Source organism: Rhinoderma darwinii, chromosome 6, assembly GCF_050947455.1.
Source record: "Rhinoderma darwinii isolate aRhiDar2 chromosome 6, aRhiDar2.hap1, whole genome shotgun sequence".
Lineage (NCBI taxonomy): Eukaryota > Metazoa > Chordata > Amphibia > Anura > Rhinodermatidae > Rhinoderma > Rhinoderma darwinii.
Window position 1 is genome coordinate 55,893,023 of NC_134692.1, and position 15,531 is coordinate 55,908,553.

The 15,531-nt window shown below is 42.3% G+C and overlaps 1 protein-coding gene and 1 long non-coding RNA gene across 2 annotated transcripts in view; one reads left to right on the forward strand and one right to left on the reverse strand.

Moving 5' to 3' along the window:
• Positions 1–689, forward strand: part of LOC142655528 (uncharacterized) — a 10,483-nt gene extending 9,794 nt beyond the window's left edge. Inside the window, exon 4 of the long non-coding RNA XR_012849511.1 lies at positions 337–689. This is a non-coding gene — a long non-coding RNA (uncharacterized LOC142655528). The remainder of the gene's footprint in view (positions 1–336) is intronic.
• LOC142655527 (aldehyde oxidase 2-like) overlaps positions 1–14,936 on the reverse strand; it is a 90,860-nt gene extending 75,924 nt beyond the window's left edge. The window contains exons 1-5 of the mRNA XM_075829786.1: positions 14,795–14,936; positions 9,119–9,211; positions 5,245–5,387; positions 3,791–3,884; positions 286–395 (exon numbers count right to left, since the gene is read on the reverse strand). Coding sequence (XP_075685901.1) covers positions 286–395; positions 3,791–3,884; positions 5,245–5,387; positions 9,119–9,211; positions 14,795–14,933 — 579 coding nt within the window. The 5' untranslated portion in view covers positions 14,934–14,936. The remainder of the gene's footprint in view (positions 1–285; positions 396–3,790; positions 3,885–5,244; positions 5,388–9,118; positions 9,212–14,794) is intronic.
• Positions 14,937–15,531: the final 595 nt, after the last annotated feature.

Here is a 15,531-nt window from a genome sequence, read left to right on the forward strand (position 1 = left end):
TAAAAACAGAGTGTCATAATGATGCCGACGGCGCGAAAGTCAGAGTTTTTTGCGCGCGCAAAATGGACACATTCGTGTGAATAAGGCCTAACGGAAAGCCGACAGAACGGGTTCTGTTATTCGATTGTTCTGCTCCTCTGACGGAGTAGAACAACGAAACACACCGACACAGGTGTGAACATAGCTTTGCGTCCTTTCAGAGTTTGTTCAGAAAATATATAAAAACATAAAACATGTAAATATAAAATTCACAAAATACAAGAACTCAAAATATATAAGCATTACCTTCTTGGAGAAAGGGATATTAATTGATATAAGAATCTCTTCCGCCCTCAGGTCTGCTGTTCCTGACTCATCAAACAACAACTGTTTCAAGGTTACTTGACGTCTCTTATCTGCAAAAAGATCAATTCAAAAATTATCAACTTATTAGTGAGCAGCCCATATCACTGAATTATTTAGCAGTTAAGAGATATTCAGGACTGGGAAAATTAAGCTTGGTGGAGACCCCTGAGCAAAAATTAGATTGGTATTGCATGGTTTAAAAATCCTCAGCATGCTCATATTTTGTAGAATTTATCCTCTACGTGTAGATGGGATTTTGAAAACTGCATCCTTATGTATTATTCTGTATATCTGCCAATCCGTGGTAAATCTGCCACATCCGAACTGGCCTTAAACTATAAAAAGAGAGAATCACAATCATGAGACCACCTGTTTTTTCTGGATAGGATCACCAAAGCGTCATCAGGGAATTCCCTGATTTCATGAGAGGTGGGGGTTGCTAGGGGCATATATATATGATTGATATGAAATGGTGGAGGCCCCGGGGCACATGCCCATTGAGCCCTCCCTGTAATTCTGACCTGGGGTTAGAACTGGTGTGGGAGCGGACATGTTGAACATATTGTCATCAGAAATGCAATTCTACTAAAACACCTTTATAAAGAAGGACTTATAGGTGATATATTTTTTTAATATAAGATAATATCTTTAATATTAGAGTGACTGTCCACCTTTTAACACCAGTTTATTTTTAAATCCAACATTCAGTGCTTATTTCTTTGTAATATTCAGCATTTTTACAGGTTTTGGAGCGCCGTTTTTCTGATACAGAGCTCTAAACTTCCTGTATAGCCATAGAGGTAGATGATAAGATTCTGGCTGTCAACTTAATGCAACCAAACCACAGAAATGTTCCTTTTATCAGTTTAAAGAGGACCTGTCACTAGGTCATATAAGTTGAACTGCTTAATTCATCTGAATAGCGTTGTTTTTCTGAGTTCAGCGCTGTTTTTTTCCCTCTGGACCCCTCCGTTCCAGAGATATGGCCCACTGTTCTGTTGGCTCCCTATATGCTAATTTGCTGTAGTTAGCCAACAGGGTGGAGCTAACTGCCCTGCCTCTGATGATGACCAATCAGCACGAGGCAGCTTGAGGGTAGTTCACGCCTTGTTGGCCAACTACAGCAAGTTAATAAAAGGAGCCAACACAGCGGGAAGTGGGGAGTCTAGAAAAAAAGGCAGCATTGGAATCAGTAAGACAGCGCTATTCAGGTCAGTTAATTAGTTTAACTTATATGGCCTAGTGACAGGTCCTCTTTAAGTCATTAAGTCCTGTTTTAATAGCTTTGACAAATGAAAAGGGTTACATGCTTACAACAGAGTAATCCAGCACCAAGCATAATACGAGTATCAGGATTTAAAGGCTATGTACACCTTTGAAAGGAATTATTTTTTTTTATGAAAAGGTCATTGTGATTAGTACAATTTTATAATTAGTTTTAATTAAAAAATATTTTTACTTTTTGAGATGCATTTGCTCTGTATTCCGCATCGCATCCATATCATTCACTAAGACCTGAATCCATCAGTCTCACGGACCTAATGGGGTTCATTGTCAGCGGGTCCTACGTGTCTCTGACATGCAGTTTCGAGCTGTAATCTATACATCTAAGTTCATAGCACACACACTGATTGACATTTTTATAAAAAAGAATGCCTTTCAAAGGTTTACATAGCCTTTAGGGTATGTTCACACACTAAAAAAAAAACTGCTTCAAGGGAAAACAACCTCTGATTTTGTGCCGTCTTTTAGGCATCGAGCGTTTTTTGATGCGTTTTTTTGCGTCCATTTTTGGAGCTGTTTTTCTATTGACCCAATGAAATACGGCTCCAAAAACAGCTCAAAAAATGACATGCACTTCTTTTTATGGGGCGTTTTTTTAAACGGCCGCAGAAAAAATGCCACATCGAAAACGAAACACCGTACTTCCCATTGAAATCAATGTGCAGATGTTTGGAGGCGTTCAGCATCTGTTTTTTTCAGCCAATTTTTGATGCGTTTATGCCCTGAAAAACGGCTGAAAATAAGCCGTGTGAACATATCCTTAGGCCTTATTCACATGAACGTGTGCGTTTTGCGCAGTTCCGTGTGTTATCAGTGAATGGTGCGCGGCTGCGTGATTTTCACGCATATGCCATCCTTATGACGTGCGGTTTTGATGTTTAGAAAAATGGGTGCGTGATGCGTGAAAAACGGCCAAGTATAGGACATGTTGTGAGTTTTACGCAGCAGACGTACGCTGCGTGAAAATTACGGACTGTCTGAACGGCCCACTTGACTAACATAGGTCCGTGCGACGAGCGTGATTTTCACGCGTGTATCACGGACGTTAAACACGTTCGTGTGAATAAGGCACCTAGCCATGCAGTCTGCATTTACAAACATTAATGAAAGAATAAGTCGTTCTAAAGAGATCGCTGAATTCTAGCGTGGTGCTGTAATTACAAGTCAGTTTGTGAAATTTCTCCCCTTCTAGATATTCCACAATCAGCTGTGAGTGGTATTATTGCAAAGTGGAAGCGTTTAAGAACCACAGCAACTCAGCCATAAAGTGTCATACCACGTAAAGCTATAGAGCGGGGTCTCTGAGGTGCATAGTGCATAAAAGTCGCCAACGCTCTGCTGACTCAATAACTGCAGAGTTCCAAACCTCCTCTGGCATTAATATTCACAGAAAGACTGTGCCCCGGGAGCTTCATGGCATGGGTTTTCATGGCTGAGCAGCTGCATGCAAGCCTTACATCACGAAGTACAATGGCAGGCGTCGGATGGAGTGATGTAAAGCACGCCGTCACTGGACTCTGGAGCAGCGGAAACGTGTTCTGTGGAGGAATGAATCACGCTTCTCTATCTGGCAGTCTGATGGACGAGTCTGGGATTGGTGAATGACAGGCGAACGTCACCTGCCTGACTGCATTATTCCAACTGTAAAGTTTGGTGGAGGGGATAATGCTATGGGGTTGACCTAGGCCCCTTATTTCCAGTGCAGAGAAATATTAATGCTTCAGCATACCAATACTTTTTCGAAAATTTTATCCTTACAACTTTGTAGAAAATGTTTGGGGTCGGCCCTTTTCTGTTCCAGCATGACTGTCCCCCAGTTCACAAAGCAAGGTCCATAAAGACATGGTTGGGTGAGTTTGATCTGGAAGAAGTCCTGACCTTTGAAATGACCTTCAACAGAGATTGCGAGCCAGGCCCTCTCGTTCAACATCAGTGTTTTCCCTCACAAATTCTCCTCTGGATTCCCACATACATTCCAAAATCTTGTAGAATGCATTCCCTTAAAAGTGTAAGCTGATTTTGATGCAATGAGGGGGGTGGGAGGCAACTCCATATTAATGCCTATGGCATTAATGGATGTAAAAGCTTCTTTAGGTGTCCCAATACTTTTGTCTATATAGAGCATTTATGTATTTACACTATATAATGACTGCCTTCTTACCTACTGATGCAAGATTAAATGTGCAGTTTCCAACAGCCAGGATAGGGTTCAGTTCCCAGGAAGAACTTCCACTTAAAATACTTCCTCCAAGGGACTAAGATAAAAGAGAAAGGTCTCCTGAGTATGCATCGTTTGTAAGGGTTTTGTCAAATATAGCAGATTTTATAGCATTCGACTACATCAATACACTGGACCTCACAAGTGGTCAAAATTCATGCTGCAAGAGGGACATGTAGAATACCCCAGTACCAGACACAGTGCCCTCATCATCAGCCACTGTGCCCCAGTAACAGCCACATGGTCTCCCTTTAACCTTCTTCATGCTCATGCCTCTTTTACCGCTAGAAGGAAGTTAACCGGTAACTTCCTGTGCCAATCTGCATCAGAGAATATATTCCTGGATGAAACAGCCTGTGATAGAACACTTCTGTATAAAGATAAAAAATACATGTTGCCATAAGGCAAATAATACCCTAATTTCCACTCTACTTATTTATGTGCTTGAGTAAATTGTAAAAAATAACTTTTATTAGATCACTAAAATTAGCCACACAATTTAAAAATATGACATAATACCTACCAAAAGCCTAGGACCGGCTTCGTCAGTTGCCTCCTGACGAAGCCGGTCCTAGGCGAAACGCGCGTCGAGGCGTTTTTGTGCCACGTCTCTCCACGTCCTGTTCCTCCACCATGTCTCTAGGTATGCCCTCATTACTGGTGATTGCGGCAATTGTGTTAGTTCACTTGCATTGGTCTTTCATATTTTTGCCACTGCCAAACAGATGTTTCACCATGTAGTATTTGTGGCTGTACCTAGTATCTTTATATCTGCTTGTCTTTCTGCAACAGCTATATCATCATCTTGTACTTAATACATGGTGGTATTAGGCATGGGACGTCAGGTTTGAGATGGGTTATGTCTGTTTACCTCATGGTATATTCACATCCATACCTTTCTGCTACTGCAATCCGTGTATGACCAGCTTTATTTAGCTAATTTTATATTTCTGTGATACCATGTATTGTCGTTCATAAATAAAGATTTGTATATTTTTTACAATACGTGGTAGTTATATATTAATACATTCCATTGGGGTATTATGTCACCTGTGCTTTGATATTTCTAGGTTGTTTATTTACTATGACATGTCAGAAGTTTGTTAAATGTTTAGCTACACTTTAACTTATACATATCTATAACCTGGACTGCTTACTTTACAAGCAGAGGAGCGGCGTGGAAATCAAAGTCCGAATTAAGAATTCTAGATTGTCAAAATTGAGTGAGTAGAGAGTCGTTTACAATTTGGAAATGGGCATACGGACAGCCTCTTTATAGGGAGCCTGTCAAGCAGCTGCTATTTGATTCCCCCACTGTTGTCCAGCTTTATTACCTGAATTGCTTCAGTTTGTAAATGGAGTTTTACTTCATTTTTTATTCAAAACAAATATCTTACTGATTCACATCTTATGTGCTTTCCGGCCAGCAGCTGGAGAATGACACGGAAGATCTTGTTTTTTTCCTCCGGTAATTGAGATACAGCCTCAGACAAAATAGATCGAACCATTGCCAGACTGCATGCTGCTCCGATGGTAATACCTGAATCAGACAGATATGTTTAAAACATCAAAGATCGACATATTTGATATAGCCTCAATTGTAACGGCTCGTAAAATAAAAAAAATAAAATGAAAGTTAAAGAGGCTCTGTCACCACATTATAAGTGCCCTATCTCCTACATAAGGAGATCGGCGCTGTAATGTAGGTGACAGCAGTGCTTTTTATTTAAAAAAAAACGATCTGTTTTCACCACTTTATTAGCGATTTTAGATTTATGCTAATGAGTTGCTTAGTGCCCAAGTGGGCATATTTTTACTTTAGATGAAGTGGGCGTTGTACAGAGGAGTGTATGACTCTGACCAATCAGCGTCATGCACTCCTCTCCATTCATTTAGTCAGCGCATAGGGATCCTTTTAGATCGCTATGTGCTGTCTTATACTAACACATTAACGATACTGAAGTGTTTAGACAGTGAATAGACATTCCACGGGATGTCTATTCACAATCTCTGCACTTCGTTACTGTTTCTATGGTAATTACAGCAGAGCAAAGCGTAATCTCGCTGTAACCTGTCATTTTGTAAAGGATCTGCCAGGCACAGCTTCGGGGTTAACTCCCTTAATTAATCAGTCAGCACCTGAATCTACATCCCTGAGACTGACTCCAGCTTCCACCACTCAGGCTGGCAGGCTTAGGAGTGGGAGAGCCTATCGCAGCCTGGCCAGACTCAGCTAGCTCCCGCCCTCTGTCTATTTATACCTGCATTTCCTGTTCCTCCTTGCTTGTTATTCTTTTTCGTGTGGTTTCCTGGCCCAGCTACAGCTCCTTCTATTTTGTTCCTGCTCCATACAGACCCTGGCTTACTGACTACTCTTCTGCTCTTCGTTTGGTACCTCGCACACTCCTGGCTTGACTCGGCTCGTTCACCACTCTGGTTGCTCACGGTGTTGCCGTGGGCAACTGCCCCTTTCCCTTGCATGTTTGTTGTGTTTGTCGTGCACTTACTGAGTGCAGGGACTGCCGCCCAGTTGTACCCCGTCGCCTAGGGCGGGTCGTTGCAAGTAGGCAGGGACAGAGTGGCGGGTAGATTAGGGCTCACTTGTCCGTTTCCCTACCCCCCGGTCATTACACATTACTGCGTAATCTCGCGGGATTACGTTTTGCTCTGCTATAACTACCACAGAAACAGTAACGAAGTGAAGAGATTGTGAATAGACATCCCGTGGAATGTCTATTCACTGTCTAAACACTTCAGTATCGTTAATGTGTTAGTATAAGACAGCACATAGCGATCTAAAAGGATCCCTATGCGCTGAGTAAATGAATGGAGAGGAGTGCATGACGCTGATTGGTCAGCGTCATACACTCCTCTGTACAACGCCCACTTGGTCTAAAGTAAAAATACGCCCACTTGAGCATTAAGCAACTCATTAGCATAAATCTAAAATCACTAATAAAGTGGTGAAAACAGATAGTTTTATTAAATAAAAAGCACTGCTGTCACCTACATTATAGCGCCGATCTCCTTATGTAGGAGATAGGGCACTTATAATGTGGTGACAGAGCCTCTTTAAACAATAACATGTATGCACCCCAAAATGATGGCGTTAAAAAATACCACTCGTTCCAACAAAAAACAAGCCCTTATGGAGCTATGTCGATGGGAAAATAAAAAACCTATAGCTCTTGGAATACAACTATGAAAAGAAAAAAGAAAATCACTACGTCCTGAAGGCCCAAAGTAGGCCACAACCTTAAAGGTATATTCTCACAATGGACAATTATCACCTATTGATTGACAGTCTTCCCTGTATGAGTGCGAATACAGAGAACTGTCAATCAGTGATTAGAGCCGCCCACTGGACTCCTAAGCCCAAAATGGGCAGAGGTTTAAATGAATAATTTACAAGTTATGCTGAATCTTTTGCTACAAAAAAATATATCAATCTTCTCAGCTGCTCTATAACATGCTGTACGCAAATTGGTCTGAATTTTCAACATGACCGTTAATCTCTCTCAAAAAATTAAACAAACAGCAACATTTACCATTATATCCCCTTTTTCCTAATCCTGTTTTATCGCAAACCAAAGGGTAGAAGAAAAAAAAATAGAGAAAAAAAATGTTCTGCATGTGTTCCAAGAGGCATTCACTTGTTCTCTCTTCTTGCCCTCCCTTCCAGTCCTACTGCATGTGAGACTTAGATTTTCTGGCTATGGGGCAAATTGTTTTATCTGCAATAGGAGACCAGACAGAAGGCTAAAAATGTGGTTTCCGCTCATGGGTTCCCCTGACGGAAAGATCTGACGGAACCCATGAACGGAAGCCCGACGCAGATGTGAACGAAGCCTAAAATGAGACGGAACCCTGACTTATCCCTGTTTGCATTCTGTTTGTTTTCTTATTCACTTAGGCTATGTTCACACGGAGTATTTTGGGGGAGGAATATCTGCCTCAAAATTCCGTCTGGAACTTTGAGGCAGATATTCCTCTCCCTGCACGCCGATTTTCGCGGCAATTATCGCGCCGTTTTTCGCCCTCGGCCATTGAGCGCCGCGGGCATAAAACAGCGAGATATACGCTTTCTCCTGCCTCCCATTGAAGTCAATGGGAGGTCCGAGGCGGAAGCGCCCGAAGATAGGGCATGTCGCTTCTTTTTCCCGCGAGGCAGTTTTACTGCTCGCGGGAAAAAGACGCCGACGCCTCCCATTGAAATCAATGGGAGGCGTTCTCGGGCCGTTTTTGCCGAGTTTTGCGACGCGGTTTCCGCGTCAAAAAACTCGACAAAATACCCCGTGTGAACATAGCCTAACTGTATTTTTAAAGCAAAAACAAACAAAAAAAACAAAACATGAATTTCATTTCAACCAGGCAATTAATTATAGGGTCCCATAACTAGAAGGTAGCAGCTATCCATTCCTACCATACGGCACTAACCCCTTTACCAACAATTTGCAGTTTGTTCACCACATCTGGAGCGAGGAGCTGAAGGGCTGTTCCAGAATACCAGAGCATGTACGAAATCAGCCAGCAGATGGCCAAGGGTCAAGAGTCTGTACCCATTGACATTTAGAATGGCTTCATAACTAATCTCCATACATCTTGAAGTTTTACATTTTTTACAAACCATCTCAACACTGAAAACCCAAAGCAAGATTAAGAAATGCAGCTGCGGTTCTTACGAAGCCTGAGGCCCAACCTGTGGGGGAACATTGTTCCATGAAAAAAGGTTTAAGATGTAAAACTGTCAAATGTAATAAATGTGTGACTTCACTGGAGTGTAATTTATTATCTAGGTAACTTTAGGGCAATTGTTTAGCTCCTTTTACATGGAGCATAGGTCAGAGTGTATGGGAACAAACAATCGTTAATACGATCGTTCTTGACCATACTTTTGCATCTTGTCATCAACACATCCTCTGTTTGCACGGGGAGATGTGTCACCGTCAAGCCAGCATTTTTTTGGCCGCATAATCGATGCGATTAGCCGATGAACGAGTCTTTGTTCGTTTGCCTGTCGATCACTGCCCTGTGTAGACACACAGAGCAATGATCATATGAGCGATCATTATCCCGATCATTGGCCCGTGTAAAAGGGCCTTTACTTTTATGGAATTTGTTTAAAATAGAATAGTTTAATTAACTATCCTAGGAGAGAATACATTGCACCTAAATGAAAATACACTGGCATTAACAAAATCTAAGGACAATCCGTTAATACTAAATCTATTTTTTCTTATTGTTTCTTTTTGTTTTTTTTGTTTTTTTTACCTTTCTCTGCAAAATTCACAATGCTCAGCTCTGGGACTCTCGCCGGTGAGATGATGACTGGATAAAATGATCCAGTTAGATTGACTGGAGGACCTACAAGAAAATGTAAAAAAAATTAAGAAATCAAAGAAATAAAATTTTTGAATTTGTCATTTTAGGCCTAGTTCATAAAGTGCAAAGTTGCTGCATCCTTTTTCATACCTCCCAACATTCTATGATTGTAAAGAGGAATAATTCATATGGGGCACATGGAGCGCCACGGAAAATGTACTTAATGTTAAGCCACGCCCGGAATTAACCACAGTAGAGAGCCTCTGCAAAGCAGTAAGGGTATGTTCACTCGCACTAATTACGGACGTAATTCGGGCGTTTTTGCCCCGAATTACGTCCAAAAATAGTGCCTCAATAGCATTGACAAACATCTGCCCATTGAAAGCAATGGGCAGACGTTTGTCTTTTCACACAAGGCGTATATTTACGCGCCGCTGTAAATGGCGGCGCGTAAATAGACGCCCGCGTCAAAGAAGTGACCTGTCACTTCTTGGGGCGTAATTGGAGCCGTTATTCATTGACTCCAATGAAAAGCAGCGCCAATTACGTCCGTAATGGACACGGCGTTCTAGCGCCTGCACATGCCATTACGGCTGAAATTCCGGGGATGTTTTCAGGCGGAAACATCCCCGTAGTTTCAGCCGTTACGGACGCTGTCGTGTGAGCATACCCTAACCGTGTAACACTACACTTACTGCAGGTGAAATGGGAATGCACAGGAAGCTTACCCCATGCAATAATTATTAGAGATAATCGATGGAACGGGGGAACCCCCTGCTTACACTAATTACTCTTAGCGATTTACTGAAAAAAGGCTATTAGATCTGCCAAATCTTTACCTTTATTTCCTAGCTAGTCAGTTGTTACAGGTTTGGTGGTGGTTTACCCATCAGCACACTAATCCTTGTACAGTTCTTGAAGGATCTCTTTTAGGCTCCCACGTGGCCCTTGCATATCTCCTCTGATAAACCCACCAAGACTTTGTATCAATGAACTCAAACTCTTCCTTCCCTATCTACTTAGGATCATGAGGAGATATTCTAATCTTTCACTGGGCCTTTGATCTTAGCCCAGGACCATCTTGTTAAGGTTACATTTTTCCATCAAATTTATTATTCTCCCACTAAATTATTTAGAATTGCTGCCCCTCTTTGCCCCTGCTGTCTAAGGGCGGATGGCTCTTTTTTACATAAGTTCTGGAATTTTTTCATTATCCTTGGTTTTTATGTTATTGGTTTTTATGTTATGAAATGTACTGAACTTGAAGTGGGTTTACAGTGTGTTCTGAATCCTAAGGTATGCCTACTTATGCTGGTAGAGGAACTAATGCAACCTGTAGCATCCTGATCTATTATGACGCGTCTCTTATTCTACGCAAAATAACATTTTCACCCACTAGAGACATCCCAAGGTCCCTACACTATAGGTGTGAATTGCAATAGTCAATTCTATTCTACCTATCTTTAAATTTAAATCTATGAGGCATGTGGTTGCTCTGATAAGTTAGCTAAAGTATGGCAACCATAGGTGGCTATCCCCCACGCCAGTTCTCAATATTTATTTGCTTTGCCCCATGTAGTGTTCCCTTTATTATAAGATCCTTCTGTACCTTTATGTCTTATTTGACTTTAACTGAAACAGTGCTACAAACTGAGGTATCTTAAATTTTATATACAGTACTGTGCAAAAGTTTTAGGCAGGTGTGGAAAAATGCTACAAAGTAAAATTGCTTTATAAAATAGACATGTTAATAGTTTTTTTTTTTTTAATTAATGATCAAGATGCAAAGTGAATGAACAGAAGAGAAATCTAAATCAAATATATTTTTGGTGTGACCAGCCTTTGCCTTCAAGACAGCATCAATCCTTCTAGGTACACTTGCACACAGTTCTTGAAGGAACTCGGCAGGGAGGTTGTTCCGAACATCGTGGAGAACTAACCACAGATCTTCCTTGGATGTAGGCTGCCTCAAATCCTTCTGTCTCTTCATGTAATCCCAGACAGACTCGATGATGTTGAGATCAGGGCTCTGTGGGGGCGATATCATCACTTCCAGGGCTCCTTGTTCTTCTTTATGCTGAAGATAGTTCTTCATGACATTGGCTGTATGTTTGGGGTCGTGGCCCTGCTGCAGAAGAAATTTGAAGCCAATGAGATGCCTCGCTAAAGGTATTACATTTTGGATAGGTATCTTCCTGTATTTCTCAGCATTGAGGACACCATTAAACCGGCCCAAATCCCCAACTCCATTTTCTGAAATGCAGCCCCAAACTTGCAAGGAACCTCCACCATGCTTCACTGTTGCCTGCAGACACTCATTATTGTACTGATCTCCAGCCCTTCGGCGAACAAACTGCCTTCTGTTACAGCCACATTTTTTTCACATTTCGACTCGTCAGTCCAGAGCAACTGCTGCCATTTTTCTGCACCCCAGTTCCTATGTTTTCGTGCATAGTTGAGTCGCTTAGCCTTGTATCCACGTTGAATGTATGGCTTTTTGGCCGCAATTCTTCCATGAAGACCACTTCTGGCCAGACTTCTCTGAAATGTAGATGGGTGTACCTGGGTCCCACTGGTTTCTGCCAGTTCTGAGCTGATGGAACTGCTGAACCTCTTCCGATGTTAAAGGGAAGTAAGCATGATATGTTTTTGATCTGCTGCACTGTTTCCTTGGCCGACCACTGCGTCTACGGTCCACAACGTTGCCCATTTCTTTGTGCTTCTTCAAAAGAGCTTGAACAGCACATCTTGAAACCCCAGTCTGCTTTGAAATCTTTCCCTGGGAGAGACCTTGTTGATGCAGTATAACTACCTTGTGTCCTGTTGCTGTGCTCATTCTTGCCATGGTGGACCTATGACATCAAACTGTCTTCCACAACCTCACGTTTGTAGCAGAGTTTGGCTGTTCCTCAACAAGTTTTAAGCCTCCTACAGAGCTGTTTCTGTTACAGTCAATGACTGTGTTTCAACCTATATATGAAAATGATGATCATTATCACCTGTTTGGTATAATTGGATAATCAGACACCTGACTATAAAGCCTCATTTACACGAGCGTGTGCGTTTTGCGCGCGCAAAAAATGCAGCGTTTTGCGTGCGCAAAAGGCACTTGACAGCTCCGTGTGTCATCCGTGTATGATGCGCGGCTGCGTGATTTTCGCGCAGCCGCCATCATAGAGATGAGGCTAGTCGACGTCAGTCACTGTCCATGGTGCTGAAAGAGTTAACTGATCGGCAGTAACTCTTTCAGCACCCTCGACAGTGCATTCCGATCACCATATCGCGTAACCTGTTTAAAAAAAAAGAGGTTCGTACTTACCGAGAACTTCCCGGCCGTTGCCTTGGTGACGCGTCCTTGGTGACGCGTCCTTGGTGACGCGCCTCTCTTGACATCTGGCCCCACCTCCCTGGATGACGCGGCAGTCCATGTGACCGCTGCAGCCTGTGCTTGGCTTGTGATTGGCTGCAGCTGTCACTTGGACTGAATTGTCATCCCGGGAGGTCAGACTGGAGGAAGAAGCCGGGAGTTATCGGGGTAAGTCAGAACTTTTTTTTTTTTTTGACACGTTCACGTATATTGGAATCGGAAGTCACTGTCCAGGGTGCTGAACCAGTTTAACTCTTTCAGCACCCTGCACAGTGACTGTCTCCTGCCGGGTTCGGTCAAAACGAGTTCGGCCGAACCCGGTAAAGTTCGGTTCGCTCATGTCTAAGACACTCCGTTCGGATGTTTGTAAACAGAAAAGCACGTGGTGCTTTTCTGTTTACATTCAGTTTGACAGCTCTTGCGCGAATCACGCAGTTTGCACGGAAGTGCTTCCGTGCGGCATGCGTGGTTTTCACGCACCCATTGACTTCAATGGGTGCGTGATGCGCGAAAAACACACGATTATAGAACATGTCGTGAGTTTTACGCCACGCACTCGCGCAGCGCAAAATTCACGCATCGTCTGCACTGCCCCATAGAGTAATATAGGTGCGTACGACACGCGTGAAAAGCACGCGCGTCGCACGCGCGTATATTACGCTCGTGTAAATGAGGCCTAATCCTACAAAATCCATGACTTTCTGTAAGTGTACCTATAATAATTGATGCTGTTTTGCAGGCAAAGGCTGGTCACACCAAATACTGATTTGATTTATATTTCTCTTCTGTTCATTCACCTTGCATTTTGTTAATTGATAAGAAAAAAACAACTTTTTCCACAGCTGCCTGAATTTATTGCACAGTACTGTATATTGAAAAGCGGTTTTTAGGTTTTTCATTTCCATACTATGCTACAGTATATTATGACTGCATAAATTATTTTCCTTTTGTGACTTGGTTGAGCCACTGTACTCTGCATTTTCATGGGACGATGTAAATGCTAAGTCTACCAGGTAATATGAGGTCCTCATAAAAGTTAGGTTTAAAAAAAAAAGATAGCTTATTTTTGGGGTTTTAGCAGCTGGACCCCTAGCAATCAGCTAATCATTGGGGGAGCAACTTTAGAATGAGGGGTTGCCTGTCCTAGTTGGATAACGCTAAGTAATTACCTATCTATCTATCTATCTATCTATCTATCTATCTATCTATCTATCTGTGATGACGGGGTAGGGAGACAGACAGGTTAGCCCTAATCTACCCACCACTCAGTCCCCGCCTACTTGCACGGCCCGTCCTAGGCGACGGCGTACAACTGGGCGACGGTCCCTACGCTCAATAAGTGCACGACAGACCAACAGACAAGGGTACACAGAAGCTAAGGGAAATGGGGCAGTTGCCCACGGCAACACTGTGAGCAACAAGAGCAGTGAACAAGCTGAGTCAAACCAGGAGTGTACCAGGTACCAAACGCAGAGCAGGAGAGTAGTCAGTAAAGCCAGAGTCAATTTGAAGCAGAGGTCAATAGTATTAGCAGGAGCAGCAGAGCCAGGAAACCAGACAGAATCACAGGCAAAGGAGGAGCAGGAAATTAAGGTATAAATAGACAGAGGGCGGGAGCTAGCTCCGTCTGGCCAGGCGGTGATAGGTTCTCCCACTCCTCAGCCTCCCAGCCTGAGCGGTAGCAGATTGAGTCACTCTAACAGACCTAGGCACAGATGCAGGCTGATTAACCACGGGCTTCGACAAAGAAGCTGTGTCAGGCAAATCCATTACACTATCTATGTATGCATACAAACATACATTTGCCTCTCTGTGATCTTGCTTTCTGACATTTAAAAAGTACTCACCGTAAAGTTTAATTCATTCTAGCATGACACTACTTTTTTAAATGAATCTACTATCATGGGCTGCATTATTTCTTCAGTTTTTGGATTGAGAAAATTGACAGTCAGAAGTGTGACACAAATGTTTTATGCACAAAGCACACAACAATATAATGTATCAGAACTAGTGCAGACACTATGATGATGTATGAAAACTCGTGTTTATAGCAACCAATCTTATCACTGCTTTAATTTTCAGACCTGCCTTGAAATAATTGAAGTTGAATTCTGTAAGGTTGCTATGGGCTCTAGTTTTCAGATATGAGGCCCAATTGAGTCATAGCATGGCCCATTACATTGTTACACCACTCGGTCTTGCAGTAAAACAAGTTTAGCTACTTGACACAATTTATAATTTGTATTTATTTTACATACCAATAAATGTGTTCCCCACTACCAGAGGAGCCAGTGGGTAGAGTGATTTCAGCTGGAGGAGCTCGGCAAGACATGATGGAGTAATCCATGTGCTCTTATCACCTTGCAAAACTAGAGTCCTCCGTTTTTGGTCATCCATTACCTGTACAGAGATAGAAAGTTAAATGTTAAAGCTTTATACATCAAATATACCAGAATAGCAATTTCCTAATGTTTTATTATCAGAATATTCCCAGTTAGAAAAAGGAACTTTGCTTCATTTTTATAATAAACTGCAACCTGTAAGTCCATTCACATACTACAAGCTGCTAAATTATTCAAACGGCAGCCTGCTGACACGCTTGCAGGTCAACTGAAAGGAATTTGAAATGTTCTTATTGGTCCTGTGAACAATCCGGATAATGTGGTTATTTTAAAGAATTGCTCTTTATACAATGTTATATGAGCTAAAGTGACATGAAAACTATGATCGGCTCATAGAAGTTGATCTTACATGGACACACTGTTGTAGACAATTTGCTGGGGCAGATCTATTGAACAAGTTGCCATATCTATAAGGCTGGGTTCACACTACCTATTTTCAGACGTAAACGAGGCGTATTATGCCTCGTTTTACGTCTGAAAATAGGGCTACAATACGTCGGCAAACATCTGCCCATTCATTTGAATGGGTTTGCCGACGTACTGTGCAGACAACCTGTCATTTACGCGTCGTCGTTTGACAGCTGTCAAACGAC